Source organism: Capra hircus, chromosome 5 (assembly GCF_001704415.2).
Source record: "Capra hircus breed San Clemente chromosome 5, ASM170441v1, whole genome shotgun sequence".
Taxonomy (NCBI): Eukaryota; Metazoa; Chordata; class Mammalia; order Artiodactyla; family Bovidae; genus Capra; species Capra hircus.
The window spans coordinates 75,889,081-75,910,553 of record NC_030812.1 but is presented as its reverse complement, the minus strand read 5'-3'; the positions used below and the strand labels follow the sequence as shown (position 1 = coordinate 75,910,553).

The following is a 21,473-nucleotide window of genomic DNA, read 5'->3' as shown; positions in this document are numbered from 1 at the left end:
ATATAACTAATTCATACTGTTTTAAACCTGTATGCTTACCCATTTGCATTATCTGCATGAATGCTAAATACATTTGTCCCTGTTACCTTATGTAAAAGATAAAAATACTCCATACTCCATTAATAGTGATTTGTTAACCATTATAAAGTAACTTATCTTGAGTTCTATTAGTCATTAATGTTCAAACTATTGTGTCTAAAAGACTATATGGATATTTTTAGTTCTTAGTATAATACTTAAAATCTAAGCATTATTTGTAAAGTTCACAATATACAGATTGCTAGAATAATAATTAAAAATTTTCAACAAGTACATTTGTAATTTATCAAGTGCCAATTCATCAGTTAAGGCCCATATGATGGAAATGGACCTTAAAATTTTTTAGTTAAAATAATTAGTTGCCTTTTTATCCTTGGTCATCTTTTCTGCCACCAAGACAATAACTTAGAACAGTTATTGAAAAGCTTATTGAAATCTAAATGTAAATTTTTCTTTCTTTCTTTGGAGTTTTCTTTATTCCTATAATACAGAAAGTCCCTTACATACAAACTTTCAAGTTGCAAACTTTCAAAGATGCAAACCTGTGTTTGCCTGTCTAATGCCTCGTTCATGTGTCTGGCGTACATCATCTCCTGCATGAATCCTCTACAACTGGTTGTGCTTTTGTGTACTTTACAGTACTGTATATAGAGTATAGTAGTGAAGTATCTTTATTTGAGGCCAGGATGTCTGGAAGCAAGCATAAAAGCAATGGTGATGTAGCTGGTACTACTGTATTTTTCAAGGTACTGTATGTTAAGATTAAAAATGTTTTCTTTATGTATTTTTTAATATATCATTTGTGTGAAAACTACTATAAGCCTAGTATAGTACAGTAGTATGTAGCCAATTGTGTTAGTTGAGTACCTGAGCTAATTTTGTTGGACTTAATGAACAAATCTTGGACTTAACAATGTGCTCCTGGAATGGAACTCATTCATATGTAGGGGACTTACTATACACTTCTGAGATTGCATCAGAAATTAAACTGCATGTTTTAATTGTGCCATATTACCATGGGATAAAAGGGAAGAAATGATAAGTAGAGTGGATGATTTGCAAAGATAAGATGCTGGTTATATTTAGGGTTATATTTATTTTTTCTTTACCTTGAGTTTATCCTTTAGGAATATTTGGGCCAACACAAAAGGCCTAAGCAGCAGCTGTTATGCCAGTAAGTAGTACATTAGGGTCTTCAGGAAAGGAAGACAGTACTTAAATCTTGGTCAAAAAGAGAGTATGCTATATCGCTCAGGAAACTCAAACAGGGGCTCTGTATCAACCTAGAAGGGTGGGATGGGGAGGGAGATGAGAGGGAGGTTCAAAAGGGAGGGGATATATGTATACCTATGACTGATTCATGTTGAGGTTTGACAGAAAACAGCAAAATTCTGTAAAGCAATTATCCTTCAATTAAAAAATAAATTAATTTTTAAAAGAGAGAGAGAAATGAAAGCTCTCTCTTTTTACTCCCAAGTTAGTAGCAAGTAACTGGCTGTATTTTATTTACCCTTTATCTGACCTGGCCAGGGCAAAGCCCAAGTTTTATTTTCTTAAAGCCTCAGAGGAGCTTTTTTTGGAAACTGCATGGCTATTTCAAAGTTGGGGTAAAAAAAAAGGTTTCTGTGGAAATTTATGAAAAGAAAACATTTTTCTTAACTTCCTTCTCAAAACCCATGATTGATGGAACATGGTTTGGGAACATATTTTGAAAACAAAGTGGCAAGAGATGAGACTAGAAAGGTAAGCAAGGGACAGTGCCTTGAGGCCTTATAAGGAGTTTGGATTTCATTCTCAATGCAGTAAGCAGCCATTGAGGATATCAGCTGACAAGTGAGGAATAGTTCTGCAAACCACAATGAAATTTGTGAATCTGCTACAGGTTTCCTCACTTTAGAACCTGAAATAAGATCCTTTCCCTGTCTTTGCTGCATAATGAAATCTTCATCCCTCAAGATAAAATTTAAACTTCCCTTCTCCAATGAAGGAGGTTGTTTAAGAGAGGTTGGTACTGGAATTAGATGTTTTAGTGAAGGAGTTGGTGAGTGAGTAGCTTGTCCAAGGTAGACACTGAAGAAAGGAAAGAATGCAGAGAAACAGTAAAGGCAGTAGAGAACGTGAACAAATAGACTGAGAAACAGCATATGTGTTTATGTAAAATATACACAACATAAAATTTATCACTGTAGCCGTTTTTAAGTGTACAGTTCTCTAGCATCAGTACCTTCACATTGTTTTACCACCATCACCACTATCCATGTCTAGAATTTCTTTTGTTTTTCCTAACTGAAACTCTGTACCTATTTAATATACCCATTTAATACTTGCAGTAATATTTTGTTCACAATACATGACAACCACAGTGCTAGAACCCGATAGGTGGACATCGTCATGGTGGTTGTTCAGTTGCTCAGTCGTGTCTGACTCTTTGCAACCCCATGGACTGCAGCCCGCCAGGCTTCCCTGTCCTTCACCATCTCCTGGAGCTTGCTCAAACCCATGTCCATTGAGTCAGTGATGCCATCTAGCCATCTCGTACTCTTTCATCCCCTTCTTCTCCTGCCTTCGGGCTTTCAGGCAGATGAAAGAGATGCAGGTAAAGAACACTAAGCTGCTAGAGTAAGGGTGTTTGTAAAGAGTGACTCTGTCGTGAGATGCGTAAAGCAGAAGGATACAGAGAGACTGAGCAGAGAAGAGAAACGAGCACCTGTTATGTGCCCAGCATGATATTAAGTGCTTTGTATATGTTCTTTAATGAAACATAGCTAAGAATGGATTTGTTCAGGAGTTTAGAGTAAGAAAGGTAGAAATCTAGCTGGTGGCAATACTAGAATTGTAGAACTTGACATCTCAGAATTAACTTCTTGATGAAGTGATGTGACTTACAGGAAATACATAGCTCATCCAGTCTAGGGTTGTTACTTTGTATTCAAGTGGAATCCAAAGAAGTTCTGTAAAAACAATAATGGCCGTAATGAAAGAAGAAACACCATATTTATCAATTAACTTTGTTCCTGCTTTGAATTTAGATAATATCGATGATTTGAGATTAGTACAAAGCAAAATTAGATGAAAAGCATGCCTTTATCTTAGAGTGGAGCATGATAGGGGAAATGCTGAAATATTATCAACCTAAAATTGTGTTTATTGCTGAGCTGTGTATGTGAAGAGATGAAATGACTGGTGTGATGCAGGAAATCTATAGGTGAGGTCAAACAAACTATAAATTGGGGCATGAGGGTCATGCCCCAATTTAGGCTCATAAGGAATGGTTTTCTAATCCAAGATTAAATGTTTTTAACCAGAAGAGCATTGTTAAAGTCATATAACACTTCAGATACAAGGTTTCTTCTCCTAAACTGCATACCTAAAATATACAAACTATTCCTATCCACATGCCATTAGAGAGAGGTATAGCTTCTCATCATGGTCTTCCAAAGTAGAAGAATAATGTTAATAGAATTGAGTTAAAACCCAGAAAGAGCAACAATTTAACCTACGATTATATTGTCATCCATCAGGAAACCCTGGTTTGGGGGGACTGTCTAATGATACTGTGTGGTTGGGACTTTAAGTGACTATTTAACTAAATGAATAATATAAAAAATGAATTAAAAGGGGCTTCCCTTGTGGCTCAACTGATAAAGAATCCACCTGCAATGTGGGAGACTTGGGTTCAATCCTTGGGTTGGGAAGGTCCCCTGGATAAGGGAAAGGCTACCCACTCCAGTATTCTGGCCTGGAGAATTCCATGGACTGTATAGTTCATGGGATCGCAAAGAGTCGGATACGACTGAGCAACTTTCAAAGACATACATACATATATTAAGAGGCTTCCCTGGTGGCTCAGTGGTAAGGAGTCCACATGCCAAAACAGAGTATATGGATTTGATCCCTGGTCTGGGAAAATCCCACGTGCCACAAGATAGCTGAGCCCGTGCACCACAGCTGCTTAGCCAGAGCACTAGAGCCTGTGAGCCACAACCGTGCAGCCCAGATGCTGCAACTACTAAAGCTCTTGTGCCTAGAGCCTGTGCTCCACAAGAGAGACCACTGCAGTGAGAGGCCCCCAGCTAGAGAGTGGCCCCTGCTTGCTGCAACTGAAGGAGGCCTGTGCACAGCAACAAAGACCCAGCAGAGCCAAAAAATAGATAAATAAATCTTAAAATATATATTAAAAATCTTTTAATTTAAAAGAATAGAGATTGAGGGATAATTGGTTTGTTTTGAAGATCTGTATAGAAATAATCTGGGACAGAATATTCAAGAAACTTGATTTAGGGACTTCCCTGGTGGTCCAGTGGTTAACAGTTAATGCTTCTAATGTTGGGTGGTGGGAGGGGGGTGCGGTTCAGTCGTTAGTTGAGGAACTAAGACCCCACATACTGCACAGCATGGCCACAAAGAAACAAAATATCCCCCACGATTTCCTTAGCATGCATTCAAGAACTTATAGGCTTCACTTCATTAAGATTCAGAGACATACAAAACAGAAATTACACATCAGTTGACTGGGTTTTCTAATTATAGTTTCTTTTTAAGTCAATGAGGAAATCATTTTAATAAATTGTTTGATTTATTAGATGATTATTAGAGTACTAAAGTGTACAAAATAGATTAAGATTCATATTTCATTCTATGAAAATGGAGATTGTCTCCCAGTTAAATATCATTGGAGAATCAATTTGAGGATTTTACTCCTTAGTTAATAACTGAAAGTAAGAAGTACTTTATTTTTTTCCAACTTCTTGTTCTGTTTGAACAAAATGAAATACTAACTTTCACTTGGTATAATTGTCCTGTTTTTATTCTGCCAAAATATATTTATCAGTAAATAATTATTTAAGCCAACTTTGCCATTAGTACATGGAAGTTTTCAATTATATGTTAGATGATATGTTAGGTAGCTGTAAACCAGATTGCTGGGACAGGAGCTTCCCTGGTGGTTGAATGGTTAAGACTCTGCACTTCCACCGCAGAGGGCACAGGTTTAATCCCTGGTCAGAAAACTAAGATCTCTTGCTGCACAGCTTGGCAAAAAAAAAAAAAAAAACAAACAAGCAAGGTCAGACAACTTCCTCACTCCGCTCCTCTTTTTTAGACATTATAAATTAGTAAATTTTAATTCAGGAAGCACAGGTTACATGGTAAAATTTTTGTTTTACATCATTTACATTAGAAATGGTAAGCTATTAAAAATACTAGGAGCCTTTCAGTTCAGTTCAGTCACTCAGTCGTGTCCGACTCTTTGCGATCCCATGAATCGCAGCACGCCAGGCCTCCCTGTCCATCACCAACTCCCGGAGTTCACTCAGATTCACGTCCATCGAGTCCGTGATGCCATCCAGCCATCTCATCCTCTGTTGTCCCCTTCTCTTCCTGCCCCCAATCCCTCCCAGCATCAAAGTCTTTTCCAATGAGTCAACCCTTAGCATGAGGTGGCCAAAGTACTGGAGTTTCAGCTTTAGCATCATTCCTTCCAAAGAAATCCCAGGGCTGATCTCCTTCAGAATGGACTGGTTGGATCTCCTTGCAGTCCAAGGGACTCTCAAGAGTCTTCAACACCACAGTTCAAAAGCATCAATTCTTCAGTGCTCAGCCTTCTTCACAGTCCAACTCTCACATCCATACATGACTACTGGAAAAACCATAGCCTTGACTAGATGGACCTTAGTTGTTAATAAAAAGTAAACTAAGTTTGATATAGTGATAAAACAAGTAGTTATGAAATACCTTGTGACTAGGAGAACTTTCTGACTTCCTTACTCAACAGAATTTGTAAAGAAGTAACCACTCTACAAGGAGGAGAAGCCTGATAACAGGATGACAGCCCACTAAGTCTTTGTGCCTGTGTATTAAGTTTCTTCAAAGTCTTTAATACATAACTAAAGTGAATAACTGAGTTGGTTAGCATGGATTTTAGATATTTTTCAAGACTGATGTCAATGACAAATAATCTTATTAATTAAACATTAATTTGAAAGATCCTTTAAAATATATTGTTATAAACTTCATTGTTCACAAATGGACATTGTGTCGGGAGCTAATTAGGTCACTTTTCAATTTTTGAAGATTTTTTTTTAAATCACAGGAAACAAATAGAATGAACCAGTAATTATCTCTACTATTGATGACGAGAAAGGCAGTAGATCATATCAAAATCTTTGTTTTTTAAAATTATTGGATAATTTATATACAGTAAAATTCACCCTCTTTAGGGTACAGTTCTGAGTTTTGACAATGCATACAGTCATATAACCAGCACAATGCAGATATGAAACATTCCCATCACCTTTGACAATTCTGTTGTACCCTTTTGTAATCAAATCAGTTCCTCCACCCTCCTGCAACCTTGGATCTAGTTTTTGTCCTTGTGTGCTTCAGTACTTTGGCCACCTGATGCGAGGAACTGACTCATTTGAAAAGACCCTGATTCTGGGAAAGATTGAAGGCGGGAGGAGAAGGGGACGACAGAGGATGAGATGGTTGGATGGCATCACCAACTCAATAGACATGAGTTTGGGTAATGTCTGGGAGTTGGTGATGGACAGGGAGGGCTCATGTGCTGCAGTCCATGGGGTCGCAAAGAGTCGGACACAACTGAGTAACTGAACTGAACTGTGCTTGCCTTTTCCAGAATGTCATATGGAATCTTAAATGTGTGGCATTTGTTTATTATTTTTGGCTTCACGGGGTCTTCCTTGCTGTGTGTGGGCTTTCTCTAGTTGTGGGTGAGCAGGGTCTACTCTAAGTTGTAGTGTGTGGGCTTCTCATAGACTCAAGGCACCTGGGCTTCAATAGTTGCAGCACATGGGCTTGGTAGTTGTGGCTCTTGGGTTCTAGAGCACGGGCTCAGTAGTTGTGACCCACGGGTTTAGCTTCTCTGTGGCTTGTGAAATCTTGTGGACCAGGGATTGAACCCATGTCTTCTGTATTGGCAAGGGATTCTTACTCACCATGCCACCAGGGAAGTCCTCCAGTGTTTTAAGTTGGCTTTCTTACTAATACACATGCAAGTGTCCTTAGTTCATTTCTTGAGTGTTGTAAAGACAGATTTACCACAGTTTGCTTATTTATTCACTGATTGAAGGTCAACTGTGTATTTTCCAGCTTTTGGTAGTTATGAATAAAGCCTCTGTAAACATTCATGTACATACGTGTTGCTGATTCACATTGATATATCAGAAAAACCATCACAATATTGTAATTATCCTCCAATTAAAAGAAATAAAATTTTCATTTGCAAGTTTCTGTTAATGTAAGTATTCTTTCCACTTGGGTAATTACCTAAGAGTGTCATTGCTGGGTCATATGGAAGTGCTGGTTTAACTTTATAAGAAACTGCCATGGCTACTAGTGAGTAGCTTAAATTTAGTCACTAGTTTGTGGTAGATGCCAAATATAATTTCAGATTACCCATTGTGAACAATAAGAGTCAATGATATTTTGTTTAAAACTGTAATTATCACTTCCTAGCTGCAAGTCGTATTGTGGTTTTTACTATATAGATTCAAACTGTGCAAAAGAGAATTGAATTTCTTAAAGGTTATTATTTTACTAGTGTTACTGGCCAAGATTTTTAACCTGTTAAACCTAGGTTTCTCTTCTACAGAATGGTAATATTAATCCATACCTTACCTATATTATTTATTTATTTTGCAGAAGAGCATTCTCTTTTGTAAAATGTTGATAAATTATTATTACCTCACAGTGAGGATTTAATGAAATGCTGCATGGAAGGTGCTTACCAGAGCACCAGGCACAAAGTAAAGGTTAGCTATAAAAAAAGAAAAGGTATTTGTTTGAAAACCAAACCTAAGATTATAATTTAAATATGGCTATCAAAATTCAGCAAGCACAAAATTGGTTCATTTTATGACAGGGAAACATTCTGCTTTTTGCATTACTGAAACTTGCCAAGGCTAAGTGGTCTTTGGAATCAAATATAAAGAGTTTTCCTGACACAGTGAATTTTAAACAGACAGGTGAAGTTTGTGAAGGTCATAAAAGGCAATTCCGGTGTCTTCTCTTTGACTCCTTTTCTCCATGTTGTAATTGTCTGTTCATGCCTAATATACAGATTTCTTTTATTAAGAATTAAGTTGATAAGTCTACTTCCTGATGAGCCTTATCTGAATGTGTAATAATAGTTCCCGCATACCACACCTTGAGTGTTTCCTACCTGCCCTGATATTAAGCAGTTCCTAAGCAGGTGCAATTCAGTCAGAGCTTTAGGCTGCCACTGAGTATCAAGTCTCTGCCCCAGCAGTTCTCCAGGTTGGTTCCTATAGTGTAGTCCCAGACCAACAGTGTCATCATCACCTGGGAGTTTGTTAGAAGTGCAGATTCTGGGGTTGAATTCAACTCCTGAGATAGCACCAGGCAGTTTGTGTTTTAAAATTCCATCCAGATGATCTGGTGTGTGAGAACCACTGCATCTGGACACAGCAAGGAGGGGTTTGGAAACACTGCTTTCAACTGTGAGAGTGATGTCTATAGCCTGTTACTTCATTGTAATTTTATACATATTTTAATTGACACTTTCTGATTTTTCAGGACTATGAGAAATTTTGAAAGTACTGATAAATGATATAAACTTATAAAGATATATAAAAATAAGTAAACAGTGCTCTGAAACCACATAAAACTTGGTGTCCTTAGGAAATTTATGAGTAGTAGTTATTCACCCTACACCAAGGTCAGTGAACTGTGCTAAAATAGAAAGTCTTCAGTGGCAAAATAGCATTTGAGATCTTTCAAAATGACATTTTAACATCTTAAGCCTGTGAATCCTGAATCTGTAAACCTCTTTGGTCCAGAGCATGGACCCAGTTCAAGTGGAAACAAACTGTTTTCATGTTGGCTTTTTTAGAGCATTACTAATAGTTAAGGAATTGGTCAGTTTATAAACTGTCCTATTCCCAAGTGTATTTCTAGTACATTTGATGCTTCTATGAGCTTTTATTGTTGTTTGCTGTAATAAATAGACATCTCTCCATCCTCACATACTTGGTCTTTTGAAAAACACTCTAGCAACCCTCCTCTGGGGAGGAGTGGCATATTATGCATGAGGTTGTCTGTGAGCAGTGAGGTCTGAGAAGGTCCTAAAGTAAGCAGTGCATCATCAGAGCTCCCGGCTGACCTGTGGCTGCAAGAGGCTTTAGAGCCGGGAGTGAGATTTTATCACATGAACTTTAAAAGAGTAGAGCCAAATATTTTCTTATCAAACCAAAGTAGACTAATTTTCAGTATATATGAAATGATGTCCACTGATGACGGTAAGTAGTTTCATTTTCTAGTGTATCTTTTCTCTCTTTTTTTTTCTCCCCCCGGTTTATGTGGGTCATTTTATAAGAGCATGCTTAAAGGGCATGAAAGTTGCAGAGTTTGGTTTACGTTAAGAATAAGATTCACATTATTTTTCAACTTTAACATTAAAATATGTACTCTATTTATGGTTTCTGCTTCTTCCAGGAGGCTGTTTCTGGGTTAGCAAAATACAAGTTTAATAGTTCTGTTTCTCTGACTCATTCTTACTAACATTAGAAATTTGAAAATTTAGTCACTGACGGGAGGATGCAGAGAAAGAAAATCAGAGTTTTCTCTTTTTTTCTTGCATTACTGGTGTGAACAAAGCTAAGAAATATTTGCTACTAAACATTTTCAAGTACTACTGCACAGAATACTGTTCTGTTCAAGCAAACAAATCATCCACCGTCCCATCTTCTTGTTTTAGCGAAGTTCAGGAGAGAGAATATTACCTGCTTTTCAATATGAGATAGCAAATAGAGACAGGCATGGAAGTATTTTTGTTGTTAGTGGTATTAAGCCATCATTTTTCTCCTCCAATATTCTGGAGTGTATTAATGAAAATTGATTCTTTCAAAGAGGAATGAAACTCTATGTGGTAGAAATGTAATCATGTGACAGGAAATTTCTGCTAAAAATATTTTTTAAAACTGAGATGGGTTTAATTCTGTGATGCTATTTTCCCACTGTCTGCATGGATCTGTTAACCTTCCTGAGGAATGTCTACACTGCTGTCTACACTGTTAAATAAAATGAACTGAACCTTAAAACAGGTAGTCTTCATAGTTTATCAGGATTCTTTTCCTTGCGGTGTCACTCTTCCTTCTTTAGGCCTTGGGGGGGCGGCGGGGAAGGAGGGTGGGAGTTGCACTGAGTATGGAAGTCCAAGGGTGGGGCTGGTCACACTTCTGCAGCCAGGAAGCCGAGTCTCCCTCCTGCAGCTGCACAGTCTTGGCTGGCTCTTTTCCCAAGTTCTGGTAGTTGCTAGAGATTGAGTAACCCACTTCATGTCTGCCTTGGCTCCCTCCATTATCCGGGAAGAAGCCTCAGTTCCTTTGCAGGGGTTCTACTCTTCTTGCATAAAGTTTAAAGTTTTTGTGATCTCCACATGGTTTACCATCACACTCTAAACATGAAATTTTTTAAAAAAGCAGCAAAAGGGAAGTATTTCCTTTCTCGGTTAGTGAATTCTTTCTTTCTCTGACACAACGTCTGTTTCCTCTCATTACACCTTCAAATAGTTAAGGATCATTGGAGAGAAGTGCTACTCGAATTTTCTGCTCTAATGGACAACTTCCTATAGTGAGGGGCCACTGTAAGTGTGGGTTTTAGAAGTTCCTTTTATGGTTTTTAAACTGAAAAGACAGTAATGTAGCACTTCCTGCCCACACCACTGGTTATTTGGTGTATATATTATTTGTAAAAAGTTTTATCTTTTTTTAAATGGCTTGAAACTTTCCTTTTTAAAAACTTTTGCTTGTAGACAAACTCACATGAAAACTGCAGAGAAAAATGGAACATGAAGAATGACTCTATGGGAAGTATTTGTCCATCTTTGCAGGAATGATAATATGGTTTTCATGCAAATGATATGTAAATTAAATTGTAATTCAAGATTAAGATTTAAACCTGTACCCCAGTGTTCATCACAGCACTATTTACAATAGCCAGGACATGGAAGCAACCTAGATGTAAACTGACAGATGAATGGATAAAGAAGTTTGGAATATTAGTCAGCCATTAAAAGGAACTGATGAGGTGGATGAACTTGAGTGTATTATACAGAGTGAAGTCAGAAAGTTCTAATGAGGCGGATGAACCTAAGAGCCTGTTATACAGAGTGAAGTCTACTAAGAGAAAGAGAAAGACAAATATCATATATTGATGATATGTATGGAATCTAGAAAGATGGTACTGATGAACTCGTCTGTAGGGCAGCAGTGGAGATGCAGACATAGAGAAAGAGCTGTGGACAGGGTGGGACGAATTGAGAGAGTAGCACTGGAACATATACATTACCATATGTAAAATTAGATAGCCAATGGAAGCTTGCTGTAATATACAGAGAGCTCAAATCTGGTGCTCTGTGTCACCCAGAAGGGTTGGATGGGGTAGAAGGTGGGAGGGAGGTTCAAGAGGGAGGGAATATATATTCATGTTAACATATGGCAGAAACAAACACAATATTGTAAAGCAGTTATCCTCCAATTAAAAATAAATAAATTAAAAAAAATAAAAATGGAGATAGGAGTCAAAGTCTGAGACTCTTAATAAGGGTCAGATTTGGTGTGTAGGTTGGGGGATATAGAACTGAGACTCTTGGCAGTGGCAGCGCTATGTGGGGGCCAAAACGCTTGGTAAAAAACTGCTTAATGTTGTGACAGGCTTTTTTGTTTTGTAAGGGTAAAGCTACCATTCTGAGGTGGTGGTAGTAGGGAAATGGTTTGAGGGGAGTTGGAAGAGAGCTGGCTCAGTAACATAGCCAAGATCTAACATTAGGGAGAAAAAGCATCTACTAAATAACACATATTGTTGTCTTCTCTCTATGTCTCACTAACTGATATTTCTACCATTTAATGGACTGTGTCTCACTTTCAAACTACTTCCTCTATGTTAACAAATTTTAATTAACAAAAAGCACTTTGGGGCAGTAAGTACTGGGAAAGCATGAGCTTTCCTTGCTCCTCCCTCTATTCCCCCAAATATGTTATTAAGATGAATTCTACAAGCTTGACAGCCTGCTAGGGCTAAGGAGAAAGATGGCTTAATCAGTAAGCTAGAAGAAGCCAGCTAATATTTTATCTTGTGTCCTCCTCATCCTTTTTTGTTGCTTGTTTTTTAATTGTAATTTCCCTTTGTTATTTCCTAGTCTTCAGCAGAAACTGGGAGAATTAGAGGAGGTGGCTGTATCCATGTTTTTTAGAAAATTAATATGGGGACAGCAAAAGACCTTTTGAGAAGTAGTTTACAATGTTAAGAAGCAATTAACAAAGCATAATAGACATTCTGTGTAGGTGTTGCTTGTCATATGTCAAGCAGTGTACTTCCCATTTCTTTTTAATCCCCATAGCAGCACTATATGAGACTGGCATTGTGATTATATCTGTTTTATAAACAAGGAAATGGTGCTTAGGCAGGTTGAGAAATTTGTTCAAGGTCACATGGCTAAATGTGATAGAACCAGGAGGCAAATCAGAATTTCATGCTACAGCCCATCCTCTTAGCCCCCATGCCACTGGGTCAGGAGTTTGAGGCAACAAGCAACAACCATGGAGCGTTTGAGGAAGTTTCTCCAGGAAGACTCCAAAATGTAGGGAGAAAGTGAACTTTTTGCTTTTATGCAGAATGAGAACTTATGTGTTAAAGAAGAGTGTTGGACTCTTCAAGAGCTAGGAACTTGAACACATTTAAGACAGACATCAGAAAAATACCTTCAATTTTCTTATGGAACCTATAAAAGTGAAAGTGTTGGTTGCTCAGTCATGTCTGACTCTTTGTGACCTCATGGATGTTGCTTTGCTGGGCTCTTCTGTTCATGGAATTCTCCAGGCAGGAATGCTGGAGTGGGTGATCATCCCCTTCTCTGAGGGATCCTGTCAACCGAGGGATCAAACCTGGATCTCCTACATTGCAGATGGATTCTTTATCATCTGAGCCACCAGGCAAGCCCCATGGAACCTATATTCACCTTTTATTCAACATAAACTTGTGAGGAGAGTTTCGGGGGAGAGGGAGAATGTTTTGAGTTTGATGCTTACTGCTAATAGAGCAAACGGACTTAACTAATGTAAAACATTTTTAACAAATAATTTTCTGATATATTTAATTGTAGCAGATATTTCTCATATTCTGGGTATTATAATCTCATATTTTGGGATTATAATTATATTTCTATATATAATTATGTTACTATATATAATATATAATTATATGCAGAATATTAATATACAGAATATATAATTATATTATAATTCCAACATCCCCTGGAGTAATATTAATATAACCAGCTTGGAAAAGACTAGGATTAAAAATAAATTCTCTACCCCACTTAGAGCTCCCTAAAATCCAGTCCACAGATAGGCTGGCGTAGATCTCGTAAGGTACAGTTGTCCTTAGGTATCTGCAGGGGACTTCCTGCAAATACCAAAATCCAGGGATACACAAGTCCCTTATATCAAATGGCATAGTATAATCAGCACCCAGGATCCACAGCTTCTGTGTTCTAGGATACAGACAGCTGGACTGTACTTTCACTCTGTTTCTTAGTTTATCTGAGTATCTGTCTATTCTTGAGGGAGATTTTCATTTGTTCACTTTAAGCTGCTTAAAACTGAGTATCTCATCTCTACTTGAGGTGAGATTTCATTTGTTTTGCTTTTAGCTGTTTCAGAAAAGACTGTGTTAGTTCAAGCACTGAAATAAAGGACTGTATTAGTTATTCCAACTATCAAATTCAACCAGGTTCAAGTCACTGTGATCTGAAATTGGTGGTAATATCAATTGGTGGGGTCGTTTTTACGAAAGGGATTTAAAGTCTTTTTATTATGAAGATTGTATAACAAGTGTGCAGAAAGTTTGGAAAGTTGAGAGACAAAATCATCTATTGCCCCACCATCCCCAAAGTTCAGTTCGGTTCAATCGCTCAGTCGTGTCTGACTCTTTGTGACCCCAGTGGCCTGCAGCACAACAGGCATCCCTGTCCATCACCATATCCTGGAGCTTGCTCAAACTCATGTCCATCGAGTTGGTGATGCCATCCAACCATCTCATCCTCTCTCGTCCTCTTCTCCTCCTGCCCTCAATCTTTCCCAGCATCAGGGTCTTTTCAGATGAGTCAGTTCTTCCCATCAGGTAGCCAAAGCATTGGAGCTTTAGCTTCAGCATCAGTCCTTGCAATGAATATTCAGGACTGATTTCCTTTAGAATTCACTGGTTTGATCTCCTTGCAATTCAAAGGACTCTCAAGAGTCTTCTCCAATACCACAGTTCAAAAGCATCAATTCTTCGGTGCTGAGCTTTCTTTATAGTCCAACTCTCAGATCCACACATGACTAAAAACCATAGCTTTGACTAGACCTTTGTCAGCAAAGTAATGTCTCTGCTTTTTAATATGTGGTCTAGGTTGGTCACAGTGTTTTTTCCAAGGAGCAAGTGTCTTTTAATTCATGGGTGCAGTCACCATCTGCAGTGATTTTGGAGCCCAAGAAAATAAAATCTGTCACTGTTTCCATTGTTTCCCTATCTATTTTCCATCAAGTGATGGGACCAGATGCCATGATCTTCGTTTTTTTAATGTTGAGTTTGAAGCCAGCTTTTTCACTCTCCTGTTTCACTTTCATCACAAGGCTCTTTAGTTCCTCTTTGCTTTCTGCCATAAGGGTGGTGTCATCTGCATATCTGAGGTTATTGATGTTTCTCCTGGCAATCTTGATTCCAGCTTTTGTTTCATCCAGCCTGGCATTTCACATGATGTACTCTGCATATAAGTTAAATAAGCAGTGTGACAATATACAGCCTTGATGTACTTCTTTCCTAATTTGGAACCAGTCTGTTGTTCCATGTCCAGTTCTAACTGTTGCTTCTTGACCTGCATACAGATTTCTCAGTAAGTCTGATATTCCCATCTCTTGAAGGAATTTTCCATAGTTTGTTGTGATCCACACAGTCAAAGGCTTTGGCGTAGTCAATACAAAAATCCCCAAAATACTTTCCTATTAATAGGTATTCAGTGTGCTAGGCCCATTGGTAAGCAGTGGGGATACATAAGAAAGCAAACAAGTGATGATCTATGCTCTCTTGGAGCAAATGGACCACCAAAGATACAAACAAAAAAAATACAAGATGGGAAAAGAAGGCTGTGTGCATAATGAGCTGTGGGAGCACACAGGAATGCAGTTTTGTGATTTGAGGGTGTATCAGTAATGCCGAGATTTAGGGAATTAAGAAGTCGACATCGTGGAATGGGGAAATATGGGGGAAGGCATATTTAGAGGATTCTAGGCAGAAGGAGGTTTTCCCTTGTGGCTCAGCTGGTAAAGAATCCGCCCACATTGTGGGAGACCTGGGTTTGATCCCTGGGTCGGGAAGATCCCCTGGAGAAGGGAAAGGTGAAATGTGCAAAGTTTCCGGAATGAGAAACCACAAGGTCTCTCATGTTATGTGACCCATAAGCAGTTTGGTATGGCCACATTTTAGACTGTGGGGAAGAAAGCTGGCTGAAGAAGGTGCAGATGGTGAAGTTTCCAATATCATGTCCTGTTTCTGCTTAATACAAAGATCGCTTAATATAAAGTGGGGACTCATAGAATGACAGTATTGTGTGTTTACATGTATTCAAAGGTGTAAAATTATAACATAATAAAGATAAAATTTTGTTTAAAATTAAGAAAAGAAAGATTTAAACCTGAACAGTTTTCCTTAGACACTGGAATACCATTCATTCATAAAAAGGATTTTTCCTAGGTGCTTATCGCTCTGTTAGTCTTCTTTATTCTTTGCTATTTCATATATATAAACTCAAAGCTAAGTTTTAAAAAAATTTATTTTTAAAATTTTACTTTGACTGTGCTGGGTCTTTGTTGCTCCACGGGCTTTTCTCTGGTTGTGGAGAGCAGGGGCTACTCTTTACTTGCATTGTGCCGGTTTCTCATTGTGGTGGCTTCTCTTGTTGTGGAGCAATGGCTCTAGGGTGTGCAGGCTTCAGTAGTTGCCGCATATAGGCTCAGTAGTCGCGGCTTCTGGGCTCTAAGAGCACAGGCTCAGTAGTTGTGGTGCATGGACTTAGTTGCTCCGCAGCATGTGGGGTCTTCCTAGATCAGGGGTGGAACCTGTGTCTTCTGCACTGGCAGGTGGACACTTTACCACTGAGCCAGCAGGGAAGTCCAGGAAACTGATTTAAAAAAAAAAAAAAAACATTTATTTTTAGTTTGCTGTACTGGGTCTTACTTGTGACATGCGGGATCTAGTTCCCTGATCAGGGATTGAACTGGACCCCCTGCATGGGCAGCAGAGAGTCTTCACCACTGGACCACCAGGGAAGCCCCACAAAGGTAATTTTTATTGGTCTGAAATATATTTTTGAAGGTCTTCATCTGATTTAAATACATTCTCTAACTTATTCCTTCCCACAGTCCCTGTTAAGCCCTGTTCAGATCAGACCCTTCTAAGGGTTTTTCCTCTGCTAATTGACCGAAGATCTGTAGTTTTTAAGTCATATCTTGAAGCAGGCCACAGAAAAGTGCCTCTGAGAAGAAAAATAATGTTAGTCATGGAAGTTGGTTATTCTGCATGGTGATTATTAAAACTTAGCCTGGGGAAAAACTCTCTTTCTTCTCATAAAAAACCCCTAAGCCTTTGTAGCCTGCTCATCTCTATGTCATTATGTAGTAACCATTACTTCTTATACTCAGGCCTAAAACTAGTCTTCTTGAATCTTTTAGTCTTCTTGAATCTTTTTTTCCTCTCCCCAGTCTGTCAATCCAATCTGTCCATCAGTCCTGCTTTGAAAGATATAAAACTGACCACATGTTAATGCCTTCATTGCTACTCTTCTGGTTCAAGTCATGCTCAACTTTTCCTTGGATTATTAACCTCTTAAACTGTTCTCTGCCCAGCAACCTGAGTACTCCTTTAAAAACAGAAAGCACTCCATCACTACTTTCTTGAGACTAAGAAATTCAGAGAATAGTTTACATGAAGAAAATTGTGGCAAGATGAAGAGAAACTATTTAAGGTATTTTGCTAAGTTCCGAGGGTGTACTCCCTTCCCTTTTTTGTTTTTCTGTTTTTCCCCTCCTCTGTTTAAGACATTTAGCTCTTTGAAATTTTCCTGTTAGAAAAATGATAGGAAAAGAAAGGAGATAGAATAAAATGTAGCAATCTAGAAATGTTTCCTCTTCAACAGTTCTTGTAAAACTTGATTTGAAAGGGTAGAAAACCAGTAAAAGCAGTGATTGTGCATGACAGGTGTCATAGTATAGGTAAAAAAATGTGTGTGTGGAGAATAGAAAAGGAGGGGCAACTGTTTTTTTTGACTCAAGGAAATTTCCTCAAAAATGGTGACACTGAAACTAGATTAATGTGTTTAAAGATAGACTACTGAGCTAAGGGAACGGATATGCAAAATCATACAGACATGAAAAGAGGCATAGTGTGTTACAGGAATGGAGAAGATCAGAATGTGGATAGAACATTAGGAGTGCATGACTGTGAGCAGGCAGATACGAAGCCTTTACAGGCTTGTGTCTGATGATAAAAGGTCCTATTTGGAAACAATGGAATTTTTCCTACAGATGTTTCAGTACTATTATAGAATTTTAAACAAGAGCATAAGATTGGTTTCATCTTTGAGTGAATAAACTTCTTCTTTGTAGGAGCAATCGTGTTAGACATAACTAAATATGACTTATATAATGCAGTTTTAAAATTCAGAATTAGAGAAATGGTTATATTTGATAAGTTGGATTATTTTTCTTCTTAACTTCCTTCCTCTATCAACCAAAAAATACATATAAAAAATAAAAGATAAGCTAGATCAGTATTGCTTTTTAAGTTTGCATGACTTGGAACAATCCCCCAACAGTGTTAAAACAACACCTACAGTGTTAAAAGCTAAGCACATAATGCTGTTGTGCTCCTGGTCTAGAAATGTAGCCTGGGGAAAAATGTGAGGCCTGCTGGTCTGATTACACAGCCAGGAATAAGGAAAGCAAATATCTACATAAGCTGTCAAAGTGTTAAAATTTTAGTCAAATGATATTTATGTTAATATTTGTCTTAAAAGAGTATCAAGATAAAAAGAGCTGGGATAGACCATAGATTGTCACCATGCCCTTTTTGGAAAACCACCTACCTTGTCAGATTTTTTTTAAAAACTGTCAATTATCAAAGTCTGCATCTACGTGTGATCTGTGCCCGAGCAATAAGCACTAGAGCAGAAAAATTTCTGAACTTAGTTTTGAGAGAGCATTAGGCTAGAATGTTTTGGGTGCTGGAAACCAGGTTTAGAGAAATCAAGTTCAGAAAAATAAACCAGAAAAGCAGATACAAAATGAATGAAAATCAAACTAGGTCAGGAAGGATTTGCTTATGAAAAGGATGTATTTTTCCATTTGTGTAGGGAAACAGAAGTCCAGTCTTAATTGCTGTAATTGACATTGTGAAAAACAGTTCTGTTTGGTTTAGCAACATCCTTGTCAAACCTTATGAAACATTTTGGCCAGTTAGATTTTCGTCTTCTCTCTGGACCTGCAGATAAATTTATTGTGAATAAATGGAAAATAGTTTGGCAGTGGGTAAAAAGGAAGACGAAAAGCCAAGATTCTGGTTAATTTATAAACCAGACATCTTGAATAAATGAGTTGGCTATAGCTCTTAGGAGAAAAACCATCTTTTGCCCTTCAGGTTCATTTCTTACATCTGTTTTTATTTCTTCAGAGTTTATGAAGTCAAAAAAAATTTTTAATATTATTATTTTCAGAAGTTTCTTCTTCCATAGCGACGTTTGCCATACTCTCCATCAGCCAGAAATAATCTCCTTCTTCTGGATTCTCAAGGTAGCTTTTCATGTAAACCCAGTGGGTGTCTCTTTTTTTTCAGTACTGGGTTCAAAAATCAGATAATCTTTATTAACCAGATGTTGAAGAGGGCCTCACACTCAACACATAAGTATTGGCTATGACTTACACAGGAGTCAATTATGCTGCAAGCCTAAACCAGTTCTATTAAAATTTTACAGTCTTCTGGGAATCCACATTTTGTGATATAAATTTGGTGGAGCTTCAGCTCAACAGCTTAAAATTATGAAATTTATTTCATACAGCTTCCACTGAATATACTAATTTGATCCAAGCCTGTTACCAGGACACCAGGAATGGTGGTTCTCAACCTTGACTGCACGTTGCAATCACCTAAGAAGCTTTAAAACACGCTTATACCTGGGTCCCAACCCCTAGAGTTCGTGATTTCATTGGCTTGGGATTCAGCCAAGGTATTATAGTTTTCTTTTCTGAAGCTCCACAGGTGATTCATGGTTGAGCATCACTGACCAAAAAGCATGACCTGTTGGCTTATTAATTCACATGCAGTAGATTCCTGGGGAAGATAGTTTTTGTGAAAAATGGGAAGGCAACTGCAACTGAATTACAAGGATGCTGGGCATGTGGGATTTAGACCAATAACAAACCAAAGATTATACCTTGTAACATTGTTCATTTACCAAATACATCCCTGGGTCATTTGTAACCTCGAATGTGCTAGATCAGTTGTGCCACCAGTGAGTTCCCTGAAACCTAGAGGTTTTTCCTTGCCTGGGATCACATTGCTAGCTGGGGACAGAACCAAGATTAATTCCGGAAATTTATAGTATGAATGTATTATAACATAGTGCTATAATAATAGTGTTATAATATGATAACAGTAGTCTTATAATGGATGGAGGAGCCTGGTAGGATGCAGTCTGTAGGGTCATGAAGAGTCAGACACTTACTGAGCGATTCACTTTCACTTTTCACTTTCATGCATTGAAGAAGGAAATGGCAACCCACTCCAGTGTTCTTGCCTGCAAAATCCCAGGGTCAGCGGAGACTGGTGGGCTGCCATCTGTGGGGTCACACAGAGTCGGACACTGCTGAAACGACTTAGCAGCAGCAGCAGCAGCAGTGTTATAATATCAATAATAGTGTTATCATATAATATCATAACATTTATAGTACTGATTTGTGGTTTGTTGCCTTGATTATTTAGGGCAAGGTCTGCAGACCTTTTCTGTAAAGGGCCAGATCATAAATATTTTAGGCCATATGGTTTCTGTTATAGATACTTAACTCTGTCAACCTAGCAAAAAGCATCATAGACAGTATACACAAGAAGGAGTGTGGCTGTACTCCAATAAAACTTTATTAACTCTTAACTTTTTATCTTTTACTTCCAACTCACAGTTATAATCAGTCTTCAGGTAGGGAAAAATGTTGGCCTGTATTCCAGTTATGAGGAAGAAATACACTTTAGTCCTTTGAAGTCTGTAGCAAGTTGTCATTGCTGGATTTAGTAGAATTTTTTAATGAAATAGAGACCTGATTCCCTGAGGTCATTTATTATTATCTTAATTTCTTAGAGTAGATACCAAGATTTTATTTAAAAACTCAAAATATTTCTTAAACTTGGTCTTGTGACAAATAGGGGGTCATTAACGATTTAAAGGCTATGTTTAGTTTCTCAGATCAATATTTCACTTCATTTGGATTTAAGATCACTGTAGTGCTTGTATGTGGTTAATGGAATCTTTGGCTAAGCAGAATGAATACTAATGAGTCCTCATAGCCCTGGAAATACTGGAAATACAGCTCCAAATCATGGGCTTATTTCCAGTGCAAAGTACAAACAAGCCCGACAACAGGGCCATGAGTTGTAGTGGAAAGAAAACTGACCTTGGAATCAAAAACCCTGATGTGACTCTTGGATTTATCACTATTTACCAACCTTGCTTTCTTCAACCATAATATGCAGATACCAGTCCTACATATGTATTATGGATGCTGAGGGTGAAGACTGCTGTTGCTTTTCACATGGTATGACATATGTGGAAGTGCCTCACTGAGGCCTGGGTCAGGTTTAGCAGAAGCGACAGCTGTGTAGCCGAGAGCTAAGGAAGACTAGACTAGCATGGAGTGAGCCTAAGGGACTCTACCTGTTGGTTTCCAGAGGGAACATCTAAGAGTCTGCTAAAGAGACTTATCCTAGAGCAAAGATAACAGAAATCGGAAGACTGAAGAACAAGTAAGGAGGCGGTTCAAAGCTGGGGAAAGGGAAGTCTGGGATTCTGTCTCAGTTCAGTGACTCCAAATAAGATTCTCACTCTTGCATTTTTCTTAATCCAGGATTTTTTTTTTTTTTTAATGTCTTGGGTATTTGGAAGCTCCTGGCTGCACAGTATTCATTGAAATAGAGGCACAGAGTCATGGCACATAGCTATGCTATAACAGATGTAATCACTTTGTTATATGCTGAAAAGGTCAGTTTTCATTCCAATCCCAAAGAAAGGCAATGCCAAAGAATGCTCAAACTACTGTACAATTGCAGTCATCTCACATGCTGGTAAAGTAATGCTCAAAATTCTCCAAGCCAGG

At 38.1% G+C, this 21,473-nt stretch overlaps 1 protein-coding gene across 4 annotated transcripts in view; it reads left to right on the top strand.

Moving 5' to 3' along the window:
* The window catches only part of FGD4 (FYVE, RhoGEF and PH domain containing 4), a 236,577-nt gene that overhangs the window by 116,783 nt on the left and 98,321 nt on the right, over positions 1-21,473 (top strand). Inside the window, exon 1 of one of the 4 annotated variants that reach the window (XM_018048324.1) lies at positions 9,139-9,317. The exons of the other annotated variants lie outside the window; for them this stretch is intronic. Within the exon in view, the coding sequence (XP_017903813.1) occupies positions 9,227-9,317 (91 nt within the window). The 5' untranslated portion in view covers positions 9,139-9,226. Of the gene's footprint in view, positions 1-9,138; positions 9,318-21,473 lie in introns of those variants that run through there. 4 annotated transcript variants of the gene reach the window in all.